The 25,462-nt window shown below is 38.3% G+C and overlaps 1 protein-coding gene across 1 annotated transcript in view; it reads right to left on the minus strand.

The window, feature by feature from the left end:
• Window positions 1-258: 258 nt before the first annotated feature.
• The window catches only part of ACTR2 (actin related protein 2), a 35,776-nt gene continuing 10,572 nt past the window's right edge, over window positions 259-25,462 (minus strand). The window contains exons 2-9 of the mRNA XM_010333530.2: window positions 24,124-24,234; window positions 16,948-17,163; window positions 16,366-16,438; window positions 12,547-12,683; window positions 11,222-11,371; window positions 8,427-8,572; window positions 3,677-3,809; window positions 259-681 (exon numbers count right to left, since the gene is read on the minus strand). Of these exons, the coding sequence (XP_010331832.1) occupies window positions 511-681; window positions 3,677-3,809; window positions 8,427-8,572; window positions 11,222-11,371; window positions 12,547-12,683; window positions 16,366-16,438; window positions 16,948-17,163; window positions 24,124-24,234 (1,137 nt within the window). The 3' untranslated portion in view covers window positions 259-510. The remainder of the gene's footprint in view (window positions 682-3,676; window positions 3,810-8,426; window positions 8,573-11,221; window positions 11,372-12,546; window positions 12,684-16,365; window positions 16,439-16,947; window positions 17,164-24,123; window positions 24,235-25,462) is intronic.

Raw genomic sequence — 25,462 nt, forward strand, 5'->3', positions numbered from 1 at the left:
TCACAGGAGCTTTAAGGTACTTAAAGCTGCAGCAGTACAGTTGAAAGCGCCACACTACAGGGGAAATGCTCAAAGGGCTCAGCAGCTGCCCACCCATCCCGAACCACCCCCCCATCCCATTAATATGTAAAAGCTCCTGTTAAAGATTTTTTTTTATGCTAATAAAGGCATAGCACCTAGTGTGCTAAAGACTACAACTAGCAGCATTAGAGCAGTAAAGTGAAAATAGGAAGCCCACAGGAATGATCTAAATGTCTACTTAGAAGAAACAAAGCAGCAGACAAGATCCTTAGCCCTCTCATCTATGCAGGGAAGCAGTTGAATTAAACTCAGATTTACCCACATTAACAAAAATTTAACAAAGCTTCCCCAAGACACCAGAATAAAACTTGACCTTTCCAGTCAAATGGCACAGAGAGGCCTCTTCCATGTCCTGGAGTTGAATGAGTTCAAAGATTGGCAATAAAGGAAAAAAGAAAGCATTACGGGTGTGATGGGAACACGCTCTGTTTATCGAACAGTCACACCAAGTTTCTCTAGCACACGGACACCCTTTTCTTGGTACTCTTGTCGGGTCATCCAAAAGTTGTCTTTGTCTTTCATGATATCTGCTAGAACTGCACCACCCAGGAATACCATGTGCTTTCTGCGGGGTGGGTCTTCAATGCGGATCTTAAATTTCTAAGGGAGAAAGAAAGGATATTAAAATGGTACATATGCACAGTGCTTTCTGCTTTATGAAAATGACTTTAAAAATATATGGCTCTTGCTCAACTTTACAACAGTCTTGTCATATAAGCAGAAGCGTATGATTTGGTACCTGAGGTACAAAAACATTTAGTAATTTGCCCAAAGCTCATGTTGAGGAGACCACACATCTATCCCAGTCTGCTTGGAATCGTCCTGATTTACATGCGGTATCCCATCGTTATTAACACCATCCCTTTTCATTCTTGAGTGTCCTAATTTGATCAATAAATTACACAACTGAACACTCTACTGAGAGACCAAACATCAGAGACATTATTATAGCAAAGTTTCCATCCACTGGCAGATGGCCACTTGAGGAGGTTCTGGGTAAGAGGACTTCCACGACTTCTTCAAGGTCTAAGACTATTATGATTCTAGTCCAGTGCAATACAGTCAAACTGAAGTTCTTTTCTTTTAAGCAAAGCTTACTTTTATTGTCTCAAAATAAAATGAAATGTTCCTAAAATAAACAAGGCCATATATGGTCAAAACAAATCATGGGATGTTATGAAAAAATGAACACAGCAACCAAAATCAAAGGCAATTGAGAAAAGTTTTATACTCTATAGCTGCTATTAAATGTCTAGGAAGGACACATCCTTATCGTTACGGCTGGCCAACACCTGAAAGAGAAACCTTAAAATGACATAGCAAGTTTTCATTTACAGTGTCAATCCTGCAAAAAAAACTCACTGTAACTACGTCATTCTAAATCATTTGTATATTATGTCACATAAATGAACTGTAGGGTGGTAATAATCCAAGATAAAGAAAAACATCAATTTATGTACCAATTCTGAGACTAACGTACTGTTTCATTGTTCTAGTTACTTCTTGCTCTTAGGTAGGGGTCAGCAAACTTTTTTTTTGTAATAAAGGGCCAGATAGTAAATACTTGAGGCTTTGCAAGCCTGACAACTACCCAACCCCTCATGTAGCTAGAAGGTGCCCACAGACAATATGTGACAACAGGTAACATTATGTAAACAAATGTGCTTGGCTGTGTTCCAATAAAACTTTACAAAATACAAGCAGTTTTGGCATAAAGATTATAGATGCCTACCTCTGCTCTAAGGGAAACTTAGCTAGCCCCCGAAGACACTGCTGCTTCTGTAAATATCTCAACTGGTTATAGTTTGTCTCTAACACACTACCTTAACCCTGGAGGTTTGGGAATATGAATTCTTGCTCTTCATTGCTGCTTCTATCTGGCTCATCCCTAAAACTCCACAGCCCCATGTGACATTCATTCTATCAGATTATTCCATCTACCACTCCCTCCTTGCTGAACTCATCTATAGATTCCTACAGACAAATTGCACCTGCTCTCAAGCAACTGAAAAAGATGGGAAAGAGACAAAACATCTTGCTTTAATGTATCACTAACCTCAACTGAGCCCTTCCTGATGCTTGGCAATCCTATTACATTTCTCTATTCCCTTTTCCATTCTCCAAAACAACCTCTATTCTAAAACTCTACCATCCCTTCCCTCCTCCCATCGCCTCCTAACTGGTCTTTCAATGCCTACCTTTGTTCCCTCTTCCTCCAAGAGTCTATTCACCACACCAGACTTAATGATCCTTTAAAAATATATACCAGATCCGATCATTTATCTGCTTAAACTGCCCCCCACCCAAGAGTTTCCACTTCACCAGGAGTTAAGCCAAACCCTTTACCATGGCTGAATAAGACCTGCCCTCCTGCTACCCTTCTGACCTCATCTCCCACTTGCCCCCCTCCCTTGCTCACTCTGCTCCAGCCACACTGGCACACTCCCAACTTGGGGCTTTTGCACTGTTCCTGCCTGGAAGATTCTTCCCGCAGACAGTTGCATGGCTCACTCTGCTCACACTCAACTTAGGTATCTGATCAAAAGTCACTTCACCCAAGAGGCCTTTCCTGATCAGTTTATGAAGGAGCACACATCCTCCCCAACCACTAACATCTTCCAGCTCTTCATCTTACTTTTCTTCATACCACTTACTACAACTAATAAAGTATTTAGACTAAAAGCAAGGATTCTGTTTTCATTGTTTTGTTTGCCCCCAGCACCTAGACCTCTGTTTGGCACTCAGGAGTTCAAGAAATGTTTGCTGAATAAATGACCACCTGAGATTGATTTTACATTATATGTAAAACTCCATAAAATCAGAAAAACAAGTGAAGTACTTAGCATGGCTCCTTTCCAGTCTGTTAATCTATTTAATGCATGTGAGCCCATACTCAATTTAATTTCAATAATTTGAGTCATATATGAAGGATGTAACACACAGTACTCTGTAATACGTAATCTCATTATCTAAAACAGTTGATCAAAGTCAGTGAGACAAAGCTCAGAAATTAACTTTTGGTTGAGTATACAGATAACTCTTAGTTGAGTATATTAGACAACTCTTGGTTGAGTATATAGCACAAACTGTATACTTCACACAGTCCACAGTTTGGTGAGAAAAACACAAAACCCATGCCAAAGAAACATCACCTATTATAGTTTAAACATTTCTTTCTACTGTACATACCAACAACTACCAATTTAAGTCTGTTTCAACAGAAGTGCTGAAGGCTAATTACTTGCATGTCCAAAAAATAAGTTTTCAAAACAAAACAAAACCCAAGTGGGGCATTTATTTCCCCATAGTACAGTAGGTTCTTCTCATGCACACAGAGATGCCTCAGAGTCCGTGCTGGTTGTAACAGATGAACCAGAACTTTTGGCCCTGACCTGGCTGCCTCTATCCATTGACTATAGAGGTGATCAGAGCTTATCTTGAACTATTTCCTTCTTCCTATCATTTCCAGGCTGCACTTGACTGCAGTAAGAATTTGTTTAGGAAGACGTCTTGCTCCCTCTGGTGGTTGTCAAGATTCACAAACTACTGCATGGGCTTTTAAAAGAATGTTAATAGTTGATTTACTAATACTTACAGAAAGTTTTTCCACATCTCCCTTTAAAACTCGTTCTAAGTAAAGCTGTTTAAGTTCTCGTTCCAACCGTGACGGCAGGCCAGGGTACATAGTAGACCCTCCAGAAAGCACAATGTGTTTGTAAAATTCAGATCTAGAAAAGCAAAATGGTTATTCATTTGGAGTTTTAGATTAGGAAAATGGTATCTCAGCGTTACTGTTACTTACGTCAGCCTCAGCGGGTGGCTGGTAGAAATAAATAAAATTCCACATGTAAATCATAGGGCTGAATATTTGCTGTTATTACTACTGTGAAGTAACGACCCCTCTTCACATATAAAATCTTTTTATAATTTTGATGAAAATAAAATACTTCTAAAAGTACATAATACACTTTCTTGTGAATGTAACTGAGACTTCTCATAATGACCAAGATTTACACGACAAGCCTCTAGTATTTAGACTATGTTATCACAGTGCTTCCCTAAAGCCACTGAGATGTGGTTGTTTACTATAATTAGCCATATTCAATTCAGAATTCCTGCTTTTTAATTTTTCCATTTGCCTTTTGTAGTTTTCTCTTTTTTGTGCCTTTTCTTAGAGGCTGTCTGCTGTTATTTTTGGCTAGATTGATGTGTATGCTTCTTATAGCAGTCCCCTCTTTTTCCCTTAAACATGCTGTTGTCTAGGATATTAGATAAACCAATCTAAAAAGACTGCATATATAGTAAAACTAACAGAATTTGAGTTAGGATCCGAGGAATAATTCTCATAGTAAAGTTTGGGAGCTGATTCACATCCATTTTGGCCTTATTCAACCTGACTTCCAGGTTTTTACTTGCTTCCAGGTTCTCAATGGCTAAAGCTACTACAACTCTAACAAAGCATTGTTTTTGTATTTAATTGCCAAAGCAAGCCAGGTGAATGTTGCATAAACTAAGCAGGTGAAGTACAGCTACTTGTCATATGTACACATAAACATTTACATGTACACTTTCAACATGCAGAACACACACGACAAAATTTGAGTTGTGCCACTTTGCAATGCAAACTCTGCGGAGAAGGCGCTGAATCTGACTCCTGCGCTTTAGGGAACGTCGATGCTTTATAATCATCAATAGGCATGTACTTTTAAATACAATTTTACTCTGAATGATCATCAAATCGAAGGACAAAATCATCTACCTGATCCCTATACTAAGAATTTACCATAATTATGAAGGCTAGATTCGATTTTTGATCATCTTCCATCAGGTTTATAGCTTGTTATGAGTCAACTGCTATTTTTATTAATCTCTATTATCCTGGCTCTGAAGCCATCCCATCAAAATTAATTAGTTGGTTATTTAAACTCAGGGTTACACAAACAAATGCTTGCTGTACAAAATGCTTCTGGGTCAATTCATCTATAACCTGAGTGTAGAGGAGGGTTTTCTAACTATGACTCAAGCTCTAGATGCAATAAAAGACTATAAATCTTTTTTTTTTTTTTTGAGACGGAGTTTCGCTCTTGTTACCCAGGCTGGAGTGCAATGGCGCGATCTCGGCTCACCGCAACCTCCGCCTCCTGGGTTCAGGCAATTCTCCTGCCTCAGCCTCCTGAGTAGCTGGGATTACAGGCACACGCCACCATGCCCAGCTAATTTTTTGTATTTTTAGTAGAGACGGGGTTTCACTATGTTGACCAGGATGGTCTCGATCTCTCTCTTTTTTTTTTTTTTTTTTTTGAGACGGAGTTTCGCTCTTGTTACCCAGGCTGGAGTAAAATGGCGCGATCTCGGCTCACCGCAACCTCCGTCTCCTGGGTTCAGGCAATTCTCCTGCCTCAGCCTCCTGAGTAGCTGGGATTACAGGCACGCACCACCATGCCCAGCTATTTTTTTTGTATTTTTAGTAGAGACGGGGTTTCACCATGTTGACCAAGATGGTCTCGATCTCTTGACCTTGTGATCCACCCGCCTCGGCCTCCCAAAGTGCTGGGATTACAGGCTTGAGCCACCGCGCCCGACAGTCTCGATCTCTTGACCTTGTGATCCACCCGCCTCGGCCTCCCAAAGTGCTGGGATTACAGGCTTGAGCCACCGTGCTCGGCATCTTTTTTTTTTTTTTGAGACGGAGTTTCGCTCTTGTTACCCAGGCTGGAGTGCAATGGCGCAATCTCGGCTCACCGCAACCTTCGCCTCCTGGGTTCAGGCAATTCTCCTGCCTCAGCCTCCTGAGTAGCTGGGATTACAGGCACACGCCACCATGCCCAGCTAATTTTTTCTATTTTTAGTAGAGACAGGGTTTCACCATGTTGACCAGGATGGTCTCGATCTCTCGACCTCGTGATCCACCCGCCTCGGCCTCCCAAAGTGCTGGAATTACAGGCTTGAGCCACCGCGCCTGGCTATAAATCTTTTTATATGACTAAATAAAAATAAACTTTTGCATGGCCAAAATACTAACAGCAATAGACAAATAGCAAATTGAAAATATCTGTAAAAGATATAAGAAAGCTAAAAGAAAACTTCAACATTAAGAAAAAAAAAAAAACAAAATGTACAGACAATAAGCCATGAACAATCTGCCAAAAAAAGGTATTAAAAATGTTCCTTAAACATATAAAAATATGCTCAACCCCACTATTTCTTTTTAGTAACTTTTTTTTGTGGCGGTGGGGAGAGACAGGGTCTCACTCTGTCACCTAGGCTGTAGTGCAGATCATGGCTCACTGCAGCCTCGACCTCTCAGGCTCAAGCGATCCTCCCACTTCAGCCTTCTCAGTAACTAGGACTACAGGAGTACACCACCACCACACCTGGCTAATGTTTTTGAAAAAATTTTACGTAAAGGCAGAGTCTCCATATGTTGCCCAGGCTGGTCTTAAACTCCTGGGCTTAAGCAAACCTCCTGCCTCAGCCTCCCAAAGTGCTGTGATTATAGCCGCAAGCCACCATACCTGGCCCGACTTCACTCCTCATGAGAGAAATAAAAAGTAAAATTACACACAAATAATTTCTCACTCATCAGATTGGTGGAAAGGAGAAATGATACAATTGCCAGAGAGGGAAATTTGGTAATATCTAACAAAAATACATGCATTTACATCAAACAAAGAAGTTTTTGTGGCCAAGGTATGGTGGCTCATGCCTGTAATCCCAGCACTTTGGGAAGCTGAGGGAGGTGGATCACTTGAGGCCAGGAGTTCAAGACCAGCCTGGCCAATATGGCAAAACCCATTTCTACTAAAAATGGAAAAAAAAAGGCCGGGCGCGGTGGCTCAAGCCTGTAATCCCAGCACTTTGGGAGGCCGAGACGGGTGGACCACGAGGTCAAGAGATCGAGACCATCCTGGTCAACATGGTGAAACCCCGTCTCTACTAAAAATACAAAAAATTAGCTGGGCATGGTGGCGTGTGCCTGTAATCCCAGCTACTCAGGAGGCTGAGGCAGGAGAATTGCCTGAACCCAGGAGGCGGAGGTTGCGGTGAGCCGAGATCGCGCCATTGCACTCCAGCCTGGGCAACAAGAGCGAAACTCCATCTCAAAAAAAAAAAAAAAAAAAAATAGCTCGGCATGGTGGTGCATGCCTGTAATCTCAGCTACTTGGGAGGCTGAGGCACAAGAATTGCTTGAAACCGAGAGGCAGAGGTTGCAGTGGGTCAGGATTGCACCACTGCACTCCAGCCTGGGTGACAGAGCGATATTCCGTCTCAAAAAACAAAAAACAACAACAAAAAAAGAAGTTTCTGGGTTGGGCGCGGTGGCTCAAGCCTGTAATCCCAGCACTTTGGGAGGCCGAGGCGGGTGGATCACGAGGTCGAGAGATCGAGACCATCCTGGTCAACATGGTGAAACCCCGTCTCTACTAAAAATACAATGAACATTAGCTGGGCATGGTGGCGCATGCCTGTAATCCCAGCTACTCAGGAGGCTGAGGCAGGAGAATTGCCTGAACCCAGGAGGTGGAGGTTGTGGTGAGCTGAGATCGTGCCATTGCACTCCAGCCTGGGTAACAAGAGCGAAACTCCGTCTCAAAAAAAAAAAAAAAAAAAAAAAAAAAAGAAGAAGATATACAAATGGAAACAATGCTAAGCATTCCTAATCATCATGGAAATAAATGCAAATTAAACCACACCTGTTAGAATGGCTATTATCAAAAAGAGGAAAGGTAACAAATACTGGTGAGGATGTGGAGAAAAGGAAACTCTTATACACTGCTGGTGGGAGTGTGAATTAGTACAGCTATTATGGAAAACAGTATGGAGGTTCCCCCAAAAAATTAAAAATAGAACTACCATATGATCCAGCAATTCCACTACTGGGTACATCTCCAAAGGATCTGAAATCAGCATGACTATGTAACAGAATATCCTTAGCCTTAGGAAACACCAATTGTTAAAGAATTGATGCATTTAATCTACTCTCAAATCGTTCAGAAAAAAAAACAGAATGAAAAAGCAAACATGCAGAACATTAGAATTAGTAAAATGGTAAAACTAGATAAAGCATATAGATAAATTTTCTGTATTATTCTTGCAACTTTTCTGTCAGTCTGAAATTATTTCAAGCAAGTTTAAAGTGGCTTCTGAGATACAATGATGTAATATATGTTGTTCAACATCCAATTTCGCCCTATCAAAAAATTATTTTGCCTTATCCGAAAACATGATTGAGATAATAAACAACTTAATTATTCTATTTAATTCCATCTATTTCTGATAAATAACTGAAAATTTTTTCTTTATTGTTTTTCTGATACATAACTTTGAAATCATTTATAATGTACCTGGTATCAATGTCAGCTGCCTGAATTGTGTTAAAAAGCAATTCAGCAACACCAACTCCTTCAACATTGATCAAGTGAGGCTGAAATAAAGCTTCTGGTGCTTCAAATCTCTCTCCCCCAACTTTGATGATACGTCCATCTGGGAGCTAGAAACCAAGAATAATCAGGTACTAATCAGAAGAAGATTAAAATTTCCCAGTATTCTCCAGAACTCTAGTACTTTTAGATGCATCTGTTCTGCAACCAATATTACCAGCAACAATTTTTCCTAAAATATATTTTGGAAAAAAAGGTAAATTCAATAGATTTAGGTAACTCTTCTCATCACATTCTGTTTTGCTTTTAAAAATGGTATGCCACTTTGCAAACAGATCATTCCTTATTAAGAAAAAGCAACCCCATCAAAAAGTGGGCGAAGGTTATGAACAGACACTTTTCAAAAGAAGACATTTATGTGGCCAACAAACATATGAAAAAAAGCTCATCATTGCTAGTCATTAGAGAAATGCAAATGAAAACCACGATGAGATACCATCTCACTCCAGTTAGAATGGCGATCATTAAAAAGTCAGGAAACAACAGATGCTGGAGGGGATGTGGAGAAACAGGAACACTTTGACACTATTGGTGGGAGTGTAAATTAGTTCAACCATTGGTGAAGACAGTGTGGTGATTCCTCAAGAATCTAGAACTAGAAATATCATTTGATCCACCAATCCCATTACTGAGTATACACCCAAAAGATTATTATAAATCATTCTACTATAAAGACATACACATCTGTATGTTCACTACAGCATTGTTCACAACAGCAAAGACTTGGAACCAACCTAAATGCCCATCAATGTTAGACTGGATAAAGAAAATGTGGCACATATACACCATGCAATACTATGCAGCCATAAAAAAGAATGAGTTCATGTCCTTTACAGGAACATAGATGAAGCTGGAAACCATCATTCTCAGCAAACTAACACAGGAACAGAAAACCAAACATTGCATGTCCTCACTCTTAAGTGGGAGTTGAACAATGAGAACATATGGGCACAGGAAGGGGAACATAACACACTGGGTAGGGCCTGTTAGGGGATGGGGGATGGATAGCATCAGGAGAAATACCTAATGTAGATGACAGGTTGATGGGTGCAGCAAACCACCATGGCACATGTATACCTAAGTAACAAATCTGCACATTCTGCACATGTATCCCAGAACTTAATGTATAAGAAAAATAAATAGGCTGGGAGCAGTGGCTCATGCCTGTAATCCCAGCACTTTGGGAGGTCAACGCTGGAGGATCATCATAGGTTAGAAGCTCAAAACCAGTCTGACCAATATGATGAAACCCTGTCTCTACTAAAAATACAAAAGTTAGCTGGGCATGGTGGCATGTTTCTGTAATCCCAGTTACTCGGGAGGCTAAGACAGGAGAATCACTTGAACCTGGGAGGTAGAGGTTGCAGTCAGTCAGCCGAGATCATGCCATTGCACTCCAGCCTGGGCAACAAGAGTGAAACTCCATCTCAAAAAAAATTAAAATAAAATATCATAACATAAAGTAAAATAAAATAAAATAAATGGGTTTACTATTTGGATCACTATCTTAACAACAAATTTTTTTTGACACCAAACCAAGTCTTACTCTGTCGCCCAGGCTGGAGTAGTGGCATGATCTCAGCTCACTGCAACCTCCACCTCCCAGGTTCAAGCAATTCTCCTGTCTCAGTATCCAGAGTAGCTGGGATTACAGTTGCCCACCACCTTGCTTGGCTAATTTTTTGTATTTTTGTAGAGACGGGGCTTCACCATGTTGGCCAGGCTGGTCTTGAACTCCTCTCCTCAGCCTCCCAAAGTGCTGGGATTACTGGCGTGAGCCACTAGGCCCAGCCAACAACAAATTTTTTATAATTACTTTAAAATGACCATTTTGCACATATTTGTGAATATGCAGAGCTAGTATGCATCATAAAGTTTTAAAATACTTGCTTTTATTGCCTATTACTCTCTTTCATTTTAGTAATAACTAGATCAAAGATGAGACCTCGAAGTACTTTATACTCAGATGAATTTAATAGGCCTAAGATGGTAATTCATTAAAAATTCAAGTGGGAGCAACTCCTCTAGTGTTACACACTATAACTAGGTCCTAAATCTCATTAGTTATAATTTCAAGTTAACATTTAACACCTCATTAAAAAATATTAAGTCAGGAAAGGCTGCCACCTACTGAATTAGTAAAGTAATACTCTAGAATGACCACTTCCAGTGTATGATTCTTAGACCACTAATCCCATGAAATTCTGAAAAGTCTTAAAGAGTATAAGTCTGAGAAACAGGCATACCATATTAACAGAGTTGTGTATACATTAGCATACCAAAGGCTCTGAGAAGTTCAGTGAAGTGAAATCAACTGTTCCCCAAACTTATCTGACAATGTAATCCTTTTTAATTTTTGTGAAATGCTTATTAACATCTCAGGGAAATAAAGTTCTGTAAAACATATGTTGAGAAATGATATGCCAAATACTAGAATCTCAAAATAACATCTCACATCTAATTATATCCTAGCGTAGAGAGTAATTTATGATTCTTGCCTTAATTTGCATTATACGGTGCCCCAAAATAGTTAAATAATAGAATCTTAATGTAGAAAAAGACATTAAAAGTCACACATATACATATTACAACAACCCAAGACAAAAATACTGATTTTAAGAAAACCTCCTTAAGCTGACACCAATAATCATGGCTGTCCACTTTAAAACACATATATATTATACACTGGAAACACTTACTGTATAAGATTCAACTAATACTGTGGTTTCTAAGGCCAGTTTCTGCTCTTGCTCAATATTGTATCCCACATAACACAGTTTTTCTTTAATCATTCGAACCGTTTCAAAATCAGCAGAGTGGTTGAAGGCATATCCTCGCAACAGAAGCAGCTGGTGCAAAAAAATAGCAGTAAGTTCATAAGAAATCTGAATGAATTCTACTCTGCAAAAGCTATTAATGCTCATTAAATACGTCACATTAATAACAAACATAATGGGCAGTAGATCCTCAGCTCCTACTATTTCAGAAGTAGGATTTTACCTGCCATAAAAAAACTTATATTTTAGTTTCAGAGAGGGTAAAAGAATTAACAATTCATAAAAAAGTCAGTAAAATGACTAGAAAAGTCAGTTTTTGAAAAGCACTGCATGAGTACTAATGTTTAGATAAACAATCAAAAGAATATTAATGAATAAATATTATTTTAGTACTAGACTCCTGTAGCCTGCAATATGAAATGCCCCCAGGTCTTACAAAATTTTTTCTTTAGTTTCTAATATTTTGTCTGGCACATATTGGAAGGACAATAGCATTTGTTTAATGAATAAGGGAATTATTGGGTACTCAAAGGTATGATCTCTGGTGTTATTAAATGCTAGAAAATATTATTCTAGCTTCTTAAATCTCTAGTTTCTTAAATGCTAGAAAATATTACTATTAAAAAAAAAAACCTGCTGAGAGAAAAACATTACTAGACTTCACAAATTAAAAAACAAATTTTAAAAAATCCTCTAATATTTGAGTCTGTTCTAAAGATGACCCAAAGTGGATACATTACATGAAAACTACTAAACATGGACGTCTGGCATATTTGGGCTGTTTTTCTCAAATATCATTAATTGATATCACTGCATTTTTTGGAAAAGACAAGAGTAGGCAACCCAACCAAGATTATAGCTTAAAACATACCTGGTCAGAGAAAGGTTTTATGGCAGAAAAGGCTGCCTGAGCAGTCCAAAAATGTTTCAAGTTAGGGGTCTCTTCCATCTTTGAAATATCTGTCTAGTCATTCCTCAGGAATAACAAATATAATTATGAAATTATATACTCTCATTAGTATACAAAGATTGTGTGTGTAAATCTTTTTTCTTTTTTTGTTTATATATGTATTTTTTTCCTCATGTGTATAAATCTTATATGGATTTTTATGTGAATAAGGGAGGTAACTGGGTAATTTCTCTAGTGGTACAGATTTCCTGGAATCCTAAAATGATACATTCAATTCTGTGTTAATTGGTAAACAAACTACAAAATCGAATTTGCATGATACTTTCCTTTCACTTACCTTGATAAGGTATCTAGTTATATCCCTCCCAGCAATATCCAGTCTCCTGGTAAGATGAGGGAGAGAAAAGCCTTCATATACAGGGCAAATGTGAGTTACACCATCTCCAGAGTCTACCACTACACCAGTCAATAAACCTGCATAAAAGCCAAGGGGTTTTAAATAAAAAATCAAATCAGAAAAATCAAAGCCAGCAAGTTCGAAATATAGTAGGGAAGCCAAAATAGAAATGTAACCAACTAGAAGCCAGAATTTATTATTTACTTATTTTGGAGGTTTTTTCTTTTTTTTTTTTTTTGAGACAGAGTGTCGCTCTTGTTACCCAGGCTGGAGTGCAATGGCACAATCTCGGCTCACCGCAACCTCCGCCTCCCGGGTTCAGGCAATTCTCCTGCCTCAGCCTCCTGAGTAGCTGGGATTACAGGCACGTGCCACCATGCCCAGCTAATTTTTTGTATTTTTAGTAGAGACGGGGTTTCACCACGTTGACCAGGATGGTCTCGATCTCTCGACCTCGTGATCCACCCGCCTCGGCCTCCCAAAGTGCTGGGATTACAGGCTTGAGCCACCGCGCCCGGCCATTTTGGAGGTTTTTTCTAACGTGTAAGTATTAAAGCAAGTACTCTCTTTTAAAACTTTTAGTCTACTATCATGTGCTGCCCAAGGAGATGAGAAGAAACAGACCTTGAGACTGAGGACTGAAAAACAGAACTCTTTTTTTTTTTTTTTTGGTCAGGGTCTGGCTCTGTCATCCAGGCTGGAGGAGTATGGTGACTCAATCTAGGCTCACTGCAATCTCAATTTCCTGGGTTCAAGTCACACCTCCCACTTTAGTCTCCTGAGTAGCTGGGACTACAGGCATGTGCCACCACGCCTGACTAATTTTTGTATTTTTTTGTAGAGACAGGGTTTCGCCATGTTGCCCAAGCTGGTCTCAAACTCCTGGCCTCAAGTGATCTGTCTGCCTTGACCTCCCAAAGTGTTGGGATTATAGGTGTGAGCCACCACACCCAGCAGAACATGTTCTTAAAGGTCTGTACAATCCTTTATTTTTATCAAACTTAATCTTAGTTTTGAATATACTACAAACAACATATATTGTGTTGTTCTGCAAAAGTTCCTATTGATACTAGACTGCCAGAAATCTAAGAAAAATGAAACTTGGCTAGCCAAAGCATCACTTTGATTATGCACTGGAAACCTTATAATAAAAGGCAATGTCTCCATGTTGCTGGAAAAAAAAAAAAGAAAAAAAAAAAAAAAAGGGTAATGTCAGTTAAGCCTAAAACAAAAGAATAGCAAAGAAGCTGCTTTGTTTCCCATGCTTCCTCAACCCCTTGGGCTCACGTGATCCTCTCACCTCAGCCTCTCAAGTGGCTGGGACTATAGGCGTGCACCACCACTATCCAGCTAATCTAATTTTTTGTAGAGATAGGGATCTCACTATGTTGCCCAGACTGGTTTCAAATTCCTGAGATCCAGCAATTTGCCCACCTCGGCTTCCCAAAGTGCTGGGATTACAGGCATGAGCCACCATACCTAGCCAAAAAAACTTTTTTAACTCACATTTTTTAATTTAAAAAATTATTTTAAGGCCGGGCACGGTGGCTCATGCCTGTAATCCCAGCACTTTGGGAGGCCGAGGCGGGTGGATCACAAGGTTGAGAGATCGAGACCATCCTGGTCAACATGGTGAAACCCCGTCTTTACTAAAAATACAAAAAATCAGCTGGGCATGGTGGGGCGTGCCTGTAATCCCAGCTACTCGGGAGGCTGAGGCAGGAGAATTGCCTGAACCCAGGAGGCAGAGGTTGCGGTGAGCCGAGATTGCACCACTGCACTCCAGCCTGGGTAACAAGAGCGAAACTCCGTCTCAAAAAAAAAAAAAATTTTAACCAGAATATGCAGTATCTATAACATGTCAGTATTATGTTATTATATTTTCATCCTTAGACTCTCTTCCTTTTTCTTACACAAATTTGCATGTATTGTAGTATTTAATTATAACAGTTTGTCTTGGGAAACATTAAAACTACTTCCTTTTTAAGTTGATATAATTTGTCTTTCCTTGATGTAATAAGCCTCATAAAACTCATATACTTTAATGTTGTCCTTTAACAGGCTTTCCATTGCAAAAAAGAAAAAAAAAAAGGAGGAATCCACACCGTCATCAATTCAAAAATACTCCCAGTAACATCAACTAATGCAAGAATTTACGTTTTATTTCCCACAGAGCCCTTCCTACCAACCTCATCATTTTTTCTACCACTTCCATCAGGTTACATCCTGGCCTTTTTCAAACACACTTGACTCATTTCCAGTGCCACACCCTTTTCCCACTGGATTATCCCTATAAGTGCCTAAAAGACTCCTTGGCACATTATCTGACAAGCCAAGATATTCTCAGTAAGTTCCTGTTGAATTTATAAGACCATTAAAAAAAAAAGAGCACTCCCCACCTGGCCAATATTTTATTTCCAATAAATAGGAATGCAACTGCTAATGGCAGTATCAAGAGAATGTAAGTACTCCCCTCCATTAAACCCACCTCAAAAGTTAGAAATGCACAAATGTTTACCTTCTCCTTTTAAATCTATTACATATTTGACAGGTATAATTTTATGCTACCTTTTTGAATCTCTGTGTATTTTTTTGAACTCAAATTTAACAAATTCCATGTATAAAAAATTAAAACAGTGGCTCACACCTGTAATCCCAGCACATTGGGAGTCTGAGGCAGGTGGATCACCTGAAGCTGGGAGTTAGAGACCAGCCTGACCAACATGGAGAAATCCCGTCTCTACTAAAAATACAAAATTAGCTCAGCGTGGTGGCACATGCCTGTAATCCTAGCTATTCGGGAAGCAGGAGAATCTCTTGAACCTAGGAGGCGGAGACTGCCGTGAGCTGAGACTGCAGATTGTACTCCAGCCTTGGCAACAAGAGCAAAACTCCGTCTCATAAAAAAAAAAAAAAAAAAAAAAAGAAGAAGAAGCTAGGCCGGGCATGGTGGTTCACATCTGTAATCCTAGTACTTTGGGAGGCTAAGGTGGGTGGATCACCTCAGATCAGAAGTCCAAGACTAGCCTGACCAACATGGAGAAACCCTGTCTCTACTAAAAATATAAAATTATATTTTATATAAAATATAAAATTAGCCAGGCATGGTAGTGCATGCCTGTGATGTCGGCTACACGGGAGGCTGAGGCAGGAGAATCACTTGAACCCAGGAGGCAGAGGTTGCGGTGAGCTGAGATCACACCATTGCACTCCAGCCTGGGCAACAAAAGCAAAACTCCGCCTCAAAAAAAAAAAAAATTTAAAAAGCTTAAAAAGAGAGAACATCCTACTTTTTAAAAAAATTAAGTATTTTTTAACCTTAAATCCTTATTTAGCAAAGCAAATAAAAATGTATATGAAATCTTATTTGACACATTTTAGAAATTGTGAAAATATTTCAAAGTATGGCATATAAGTAATGTAGTTTTCTGGGACTTATAATTTATTGAGAAACCTAATTCTCTGACATAAAACATGCATAATAAATGTTGGATGAATTGATTTTTCTTTTTGTGTGTGTGTGTGTGTGATTTTGCATTTTCTTTTTTTTTTTTTTTTTTAATTGCATTTTAGGTTTTGGGGTACATGTGAAGAACATGCAAGATTGTTGCATAGGTACACACATGGCAGTGTGGTTTGCTGTCTTCCGTCCCCTCACCTGTATGTGTCATTTCTCCCCATGCTATCTCTTCCCACCTCCCCATCCCCCCGTCCCTCCCAAGGATGAATTGATTTTTCTAACAGTTAAGCTTCACCTACCTTGAGCATACAAAGTCAGAACTGCTTGGATGGCTACATATACACCAGAAAACTGGTAAGTTTCAAACATTACCTGTAAATGTGGATAGAAAAAAAAAATTGGTATTCAGAAAATTACATAATAACTGTATGTTTTCTCATGGTCACAGAGTGAATTAGTTGCTCAAAATAGAATCAAATGGACGTGAAAGGGTCTTCCATTTTCATCAGCTCCTCTTGCTACGTATTAAAGTCTTGCTGTCACAGAGCTCCAAGTCTGAGGACAGATTTCTGGATACATACTAAGTCCCCAAGCATTTCATAAGAGCAACAAAGCAAAGATTTCTTCCTGTATTAGTTAATGACTAGTGTGAAAGAAAGCTCTCTGCATTGAACAAGACTTTCTTAATTGATGTCCCTTAAGGGAAATACACACACACACACACACACACACACACACTGAGATAAAGTCTCACTCTGCTGTGCAAGATCTGAAGAAAATTATTTTTATTATCTTTATCCATGGCAACAGTAAGAAAAAAGAAAATATTTGATTTAACATGATATCACAGTAATACATCTATGCCCTGCATAAAAACTCACCTCTACAATCTTCTCTCTGTTTTTGGTTGGGTTCATAGGAGGTTCTGTGAGTAAGATTTTACAATTTCTGGTATCTATATTAAGTTTCTCTGGTCCAAATGTGTAGTCCCACAGGTGTTTCATGTCATCCCAATTTCGTACTATGCCATTTTCCATAGGGTAGTTCACTTCTAACATTGATCGTAATTCACTTGCCTCATCACCAACCATGAGGTCCTAGAAAATTATAATGTCAAAGCTTTAGATCAAATTTTTGCATATTTAAGAAAACTTGGGAATAATTTTAATCTGACACTTGCAAAATAAAGCTTTTAATTCCACAAGTTAGAAAAGCTTTTCTATCAAGAACAATGTCTTAGAAAGTTTAATCATGGATAATAAATTTTTATGTACAATGTGGTTTAAATCAATAAATTGACCTTACCTTTAACACAAATGTTTCCAAAAGAAGAGCATTAGCACAAATAAACCCCACATTTTCATATTTTGGAGGGTTTTGTATGAGGTTTCATCTGTTTCTTTTGCTCAATTGTTCAAAAAATAAAGCCTGTGATATGTGAAATAGCACATCAGGGGGAAGAAAACTTGTAGAAAAAGGCTCAATGCATGCAGCACATTTCTTTGTACTAAATATCAAAATGATAAATGTTAAGTACTATAAAGCATAATGAAAGAAGCAAAATATAAAATGATTATTACTCTATAATAAAGCATATATATACCAACTATCTTATAAATGTCACAAACTTCTATCTACATATGCCTGAATTAGAATTTAACCTGTTTCTACATATGCCTCACCAGGGTGAATGAGAATTTGCAGAGATACAAGTCTTGTTTCCAAGAGAGCATACTTATAATGACCCACATTTGAAAGTCACATTTTGTATATATAATAAGGCTAAGGACGTCCTAGCATTTAGACTCATTTTAGAAAATAGATATTTTTTTCTGTTTATATTTCTTTTTATTTTATTTATTTATTTATTATTTATTATTATTATTTTTTTTTTTTTTTTTTTTTTTTGAGACGGAGTTTCGCTCTTGTTGCCCAGGCTGGAGTGCAATGGCGCGATCTCGGCTCACCGTAACCTCCGCCTCCTGAGGGGTTCAGGCAATTCTCCTGCCTCAGCCTCCTGAGTAGCTGGGATTACAGGCACGCGCCACTATGCCCAGCTAATTTTTTGTATTTTTAGTAGATACGGGGTTTCACCATGTTGACCAGGATGGTCTTGATCTCTTGACCTCGTGATCCACCCGCCTCGGCCTCCCAAAGTGCTGGGATTACAGGCGTGAGCCACCGCACCCGGCTATTTTATTTTTTTTAAAGACAGGGTCTCACCACGTTGGTCAGGCTGGTCTCAAACTCCTGGCCTCAGGTGATCCACCTGCCTCGGCCTCCCAAAGTGCTGGGATTACAGGCGTGAGCCACCATGCCTGGCCTCTGTATATATTTCTGTAGATATTTGCTATAATATGTTCAGTTTTAATTATGGGGAGATAAAGAAAAGAAGCAGCAAAATTAACGTGAGTTTTTTTGGTTGTTTTTTTTTTTTTTGAGACAATCTTGCTCTACTGCCCAGGCTAGAATGCAGAGGCATAATCTCAGTTCACTGCAACCTCTGCCTCCAGGGTTCAAGCGATTCTCCTATCCAGCCTCCCGAGTAGCTGGGATTACAGGCACCTGCCACCATGCCCAGCTAATTTTTGTATTTTTAGTAGAGATGGGGTTGGCCAGGCTGGTCTCAAATTCCCAACCTCAAGTGATTCATCCACCTTGGCCTCCCTAAGTGTTGGCATTACAGGCATGAACCACAGCACATGGCAACATGAGATGTTTTAAAACTAAGGCTTGAAAAAATATATGAGCTTTAAATTAAAAAAAAAAAAAAAAAAAAGATCACAGATAAAACCAACTCAAGGATTCTAATAAAAAACAAACAAATCTCTGGAAAATCCACTAAAAGCAACATCAAAAAAGTACAACAAAGTTAAAAACAGATGCTAGAAATGTTCAGTAAAATTTTTGTTGCAGTTTCTTATGAAGTTGATTTATCATAACTTATTAACTTATTACTCAAATTGTTGAATTATTAAATGTTTAGACTCCTTTTTTTTTTTTTTTGAGATAGGGTCTCACTCTGTCACCCAAGCTGGAGTGCAGCGGTGCTATTATGGCTCACACAGCCTCAACCTCCCCAAGGTCAGGTGGTCCTCTCAACTCAGCCTCCTGAGTAGCCGGGACTACAGGATACATGCCCAGCTAATTTTTCTATTTTTAGTAGAGATGGGGTTTCACCATGTTGCCCAGGCTGGTCTTGAACTCCTAGGCTCCAGAGATCCACCCAACTCAGCCTCCCAAAGTGCTGGAATTACAGGCATGAGTCACCATGCCCACCCAAATGTTTAGATTCTTCTATGAGGAATATGCAAAACTAAAAATCTGTATTTGTGAATTCTAATTCATGACATGTATATGTTGAAGTATTCATGGAGAAATATACTGATATCTGCAACTTACTTTGAAATCCATCAAAAAACAAGATGTACGGATGAATGGATAGATGAACAGAGGTAATAAATCAGTATGATATATATTAATGTCAAAATCTAGGTGATGAATATACAAGTTTCATTGTAAAATCATTTCAATATTGCTATGTATTCTTAATACTGCTTAATATAGTGTTAGTGGGAAAATCTATACCTATAATTATATATACTATTTTTGTTAATAACTTTCCTGTCTTTTTTTTGTGTTGTACAAGGTAACAGATTAGATAATTAGATAATATAATCAGTATTATTTCAATAAATTTGAAATAAATCTGATCTGATTTGAACAGAAATTTACTTTTTATTTCATGCATGAATAGGAGCTTACATTACATGACCCAATGCCAACTCTAAAAAAATGCCTCATGTATCTACTTCTAGGATCGATCACACGTAGTATAAAGGATTAACTGAAAGAAATGTTGGGCATTGACTATCCTTACCTTCCTCAGAACATTTAAAATGGAGTATTAACTTATTTGAGAAGTACAAAGTTTGACTATTCAAGCTATCCAATTAAAAAATTTTCATGTCTAAAATTTTAATTAAAAAAATCCTAGAACTATGTACAGCCTTCCCTAGCTTTGACTTTCAAAAACTAAAAATGCTAAGTATTATATAACTTGCCTTCATCACTCAGAACCAAGTTACTAGTGATCAGATCAGACTTTAGGTTTTAACCACCTGCCCCACCACTGAACATCACCTATCTGAAAGAATTTAAAAAAACAAACAAACAAAAAAAAATCACAGTTTTCAAAGGTATTTATGTCTCATGGAAAGCAGGTAGTAGGGATTATATTGCCAAGAATCATTTTGAACAATGTCACCTCAAATTAGAATACAGATAAAACTCAAGTTCAAAAGCACAACTGAAACCCTAGAAGAAAATTCCACTGAAAACATTTGTTTGTTTAATTACCTAATAGAGGTAGCGTCTTGCTCTGCTGCCCAGGCTGGAGTGCAGTGGCCTGTCATCAACCACTGCAGCCTCAAACTTCTGGGCTCAAGTGATACTCCCAACAAGCTTGGGAGGCAGGCACATACTACTATGACTGGTTACTTTTTTAAAAACTTTCTGTAGAGATGGGATCTTGCCATATGGCCCAGGCTGGTCTCAAACTCCTGGGCTCAAACTATCCTCCCACCTCAATCTGCCAAAGTGCTGGGATTACAGGCATGAACCACCTTGCTCAGTCAAAAATTTCTGTTTAAATAAGGATACACTGTTCTCTACAAGCACACCCTTTTTTTTCTTTCTTTCTTTCTTTTTTTTTTTTGAGACCGAGTCTCGCTCTGTCATCCAGGCTAGAGTGCAGTGGTGCAATCTCAGCTCACTGCAATCTTGGCCTCCCGGGTTCAAACAATTCTCCTGCCTCAGCCTCCTAAGTAGCTAGGACTACAGGCAAGTGCCATCCACGCCTAGCTAATTTTTGTATTTTTAGTAGAGACAGGGTTTTACCCTGTTGGTCAGGCTGGTCTTGAACTCCTGATGTCATGATCCACCTGGCCTCGTGATCTACCCACCTTGGTTTCCCAAAATGCTGGGATTACAGGCCTAAGCCACCTCGCCCAGCAAGCACACCCTTTCCTTAATCTCATTAGCATGTTAACACAAATGCATGATCTTTTATTTAGGATGTAGAAATTTCCTCTTTTAAATGTTTTTGTTTATTCAAAAGAAAATTTCACAAAGTTACTGTTACTAGTTAAAATATATTAGAAGTGCCTGATTTTTGTCAGATATTCTTACAAACAATATTAAAAACAAACCTGAAAAGTGTCTATGACAGAAGCACTTAGACTATCATAGAAAAACACAATGAAAGAGTTAAACATCTGAGATAAGCCCAGCAAGCTTATAGTTGAAAAGAAAAAGGCACTGCATAGTGTTATTTATTTGGGGGAAAATCTGTTGTTTATAGAAAAGCTTTACCTTTTTCTTATTTCTCCTCAGATAAGTTGTCAAACCTGCTCATCGGTAAGGATGATATGGAACGAATTCTGTTTTTCTATCTATTGTTTACTTACATATTAAAATTGTGCTCAGTTTATTAAGTGTATATATGATACCATACTAGATGCAAATATATATTTATATACAGGCTATGACAGTCAATGTTCAATTTAACATTGGTCAATAAAGTGAATTTATTCAAATGTAACAACTTTAATTTTCTGGATCACACATATCCTATACAAAGGGTTTCTAATATTATGCACAATACATTCCATTTTAATTATAACATTCATCTACAAGAAAAAACAAGGAAAACAATTCAAAACTATGTTAGTAATTAGTTCTTGTTTGGTCCATTGTATGCAATCAGGAAAGTATAGGACTTAATTAGTTGCTACCAAATTGAAGCAATGAAAAAGGTTAAAAATCAAAGTACTTAAAATAAAAATATGGAATAACCCCCCTCCCCAATACTAAAGGGACACAAAACAACAACTACTGTCCCACCAAGCAAAAGTGGAAAACAAACAGAGCATGTGTGTAACCTCACTTACCATCTTTTTGTTATTCTACTTCAACGGGTCAAGAAAGGTGAAGAGAGAGAAGGTAGAAGTAAGAGTCAGAAAAGGCCTAAATAAAATCCTCACTGAAATGTTTAAACATACAAGCAATAGAGACAATTAGGTTGAGGTCAGATGCAGTACTACTATATTTAATGGAGTTAATAATTAGGGCCAAATTAACATGGACAGTTATTCCTCAATGAAAATTAACTCATTAAATGATTTAAATTTCCATTTTTTAGTCTACCACATTTTAGCTAACAAGACACAAAAAGTATAAGTCAAAATACTAAGCACAGGAATTCCAGAAAGTAAGCTTAATTCATTACTGAATTTAAGAACTTTAAGGAAAATAAATGATAACAGCAAAGGTCTAGCTGAGTAGGTAGAGAGTTAGACAACTCAGGGTTGTTTTTCCAAGCTCTAGTATTCAGGTTAAATTTATCTGACACAGGTATCTTTTGCTGTTTTCTACTGGAAGAACAATTTAACTTGATAGGCTTATAAGATTGCAAAGAGTGAACAGAATTGAGCCAATAGAATACAGAATGACAAACCATACAAGCAAATGCTACTAGGGAATTCCTTGGCAAAAATGTTTTATTAGCATATTGACAAGTCCGATTTCCATCGTTTGGCCTTAAAAACAAACAAAGTGGGCATGAAGAATGTGTAGTTATTTGTGCCTATGTTGGAAAATAAATTGGCTATACATGATATTTCTTGATATCTCAAAAATTTTATTGTCCATCAGCATATAAAAAAGCCATTCTTTAAAAACCTGACACTGAATAAAACGTATAGCCTTCAACTTCATTAAACAGTTTATCCTTATCACTATTATTAGCTAATTTCGAGTCAAAGTTCATTTAGGATAGAATTCATTCAGAATGAAAGGAGTTCACCAAAAGCAAGTAAGGAATCCCACAAATATTCTAAAAGCTCCTTAAAAAGGAAAAACTTATACTGAGTGTCCCATTTTATTTTTATTTTTTTGTAACAGGAGAGGCCAGAATAATTCACTACTTTCAATCTTGAAAAAAAAAAAAAAAAAAAAACTAACACAGAACCCAAGTCAGCTTGTATTTTTATTCACTGTGTAACTCGACTCTGTTCCAAAAGCAGAAAGCAACACAGCACATCTCTACTACCTATTACCACCTTCCTACATCTATCAAACAAATGTCCCAAAGAGACACACCCTAACACATATTTCAAATGACTCATAACCTTACACTGAAGGCTTGCTGAAGACTATCCAGATAGGATCAACAATGCTAGCGTGTTCACAAATAATTCACTAAAAAAAGACCCTAAATTCTACTGCATTCTGTATAACTTGATCCCTAGGTCACCTGAAGAACTTAAAGCCAATCGGTGACCACTGTCCTCAGACTGTTCTTTTTCTTCTCAAATACTGTAACTCCCACTTGATTTCTGATCCCTTAATATGGGAGAAAAATCTATCATCTTTTCATGTAGTCTTTCACGTTAAATACAGCAAGTAGGCAATGAAAACTTTCCTTTCTGTTTATGGTAAGACATGTAATGTGAGGCCAAATAAAGGCTTGCATGGCTTCCTTCTGCACATTATGGAAATAAGTTATATTACTGAAAAGAGGAATCAATGAGATTTATGCCCCGTGTTTACCTAAATGGCTATATAAAAAAGTAGAGGGATCAGGCCATAAAAACATGGAATGAAAAAGTCTAAGGTACCAAAGAGATACTCACATACAATGACAAATATATGCAATTGAAAGACATGAAAATACCAGACTGATTTCTTTTCAAACTTATATTATGTAATAGGACTTTAAGTCACTAACACAGTGTTTCACATTAATATAGTAAACTTAAGTATTTTACTCCAAAGAGTAATGGCATCAAGCCATACATAAACAAAACCAGATGAAATTAACTTCAATTTTTGTGCCCCTGTTCAGGTGTTGACATAAATTAAAAATACGAGAACTTCTGCCCTCCCCTTTGCTTTTCATGGCAACATATTTTAAAACTACTTAAAAGAACTGTTAAACTACTTTTATAAGAACATCTCACGTTTTGATTATCATTTATCAATAAATAAAATATTACCTTGATTTCAATGTTTCCCACTTTGGTGGTTGATCTGATAATAGGTCTTCCAACCAAAGCTGGGAAGATGTGTTCTGGAAAGTTAGAGCCTGCATATCCACACTTCACAAACTGGAATGAAACAGTAAAATAAAAGTGGGTTAGCATCAGGGTATTTACTATATTTATTTTAAGAGAGCATCTGAAAAATACCACTTTGCATTTATATAACATTTTAAACTTTTGGTGCTTTCAATCCACCCAAAGTAGCCACCCAATCTATCGCATCATCTCCTTTTTACTTCTTTCATGGCAATGACTACTTCCAGATTTCATGTTTATTTACTGCTTCATTAGTGCCTAAGTCCCCTCACTAGAGCGAAAGCCTCCTAAGAGCAGGGAGTTAAGCTGAGCGGTTCATGCTGGAATCTGATACCTAACAGAGATCCTGGCACACAGTGGTCACGCCAGAAGGATCTGTGGGACGGACCAATTCACTGAACAAATGCTAAGGATTTTTCTTTTTCCTTTTTTTCTTTTTTTTTTGAGACAGAGCCCAGGCTGGAGTGCAATGGCATGATCTCAGCTCACCACAATCTCCACCTTCCAGGTTCAAGTGATTCTCCTGCCTCAGCCTCCCGAGTATCTGGGATTACAGTCATGTGCCACCATGCCTAGCTAATTTTGTTATATTTAGTACAGACAGGGTTTCTCCACATTAGTCAGGGTGGTCTCAAACTCTGACCTCAGGTGATCCCCCTGCCTTGGCCTCCCAAAGTGCTGGGATTACAGGCATGAGCCACGGTGCCCGGCCAAATGCTAAGTATTTTCAAAGTCAGAAATGTGAGAAAATGAACAGAACTAAAGCTCCAATTCTAAAGCAGCCTTTCATTCATTTTGGGCAAATCACTTAGGCAATGACGTTTTCCAAGGTGGGAAAACCAAGTGGCATTTAAATTAATATCACCATATTAAGAAAAGAAACATTTAGTAGGCATTTTTGGCTATTTATTTCTTTTGAGACAAAGTTTCACTCTTGTCACCCAGGCTAAAGTGCAAAAAGCACAATCTCAGCTCATTGCAACCTCCGCCTTCCAGGTCCAAGCAATTCTCCTGCCTCAGCCTCCCAAGTAGCTGGGATTACAGGCACCCACCACCATGTCCAGCTAATTTTTGTATTTTTAGTAGACAAGGGGTTTCACCATGTTGGCCTCAAACTCCATCAAGTGGTCCACCTGCCTTGGCCTCCCAAAATGCTGAGGGGTGAGTCACCACGCCCAGCATTAAGTTTCAAAAATTTTTGAAGAGATGGGGTCTCACTGTGTTGCGTAGGCTGGTCTGGAATTGCTGGCCTCCCGTG

Source organism: Saimiri boliviensis, chromosome 1, assembly GCF_048565385.1.
Source record: "Saimiri boliviensis isolate mSaiBol1 chromosome 1, mSaiBol1.pri, whole genome shotgun sequence".
Lineage (NCBI taxonomy): Eukaryota > Metazoa > Chordata > Mammalia > Primates > Cebidae > Saimiri > Saimiri boliviensis.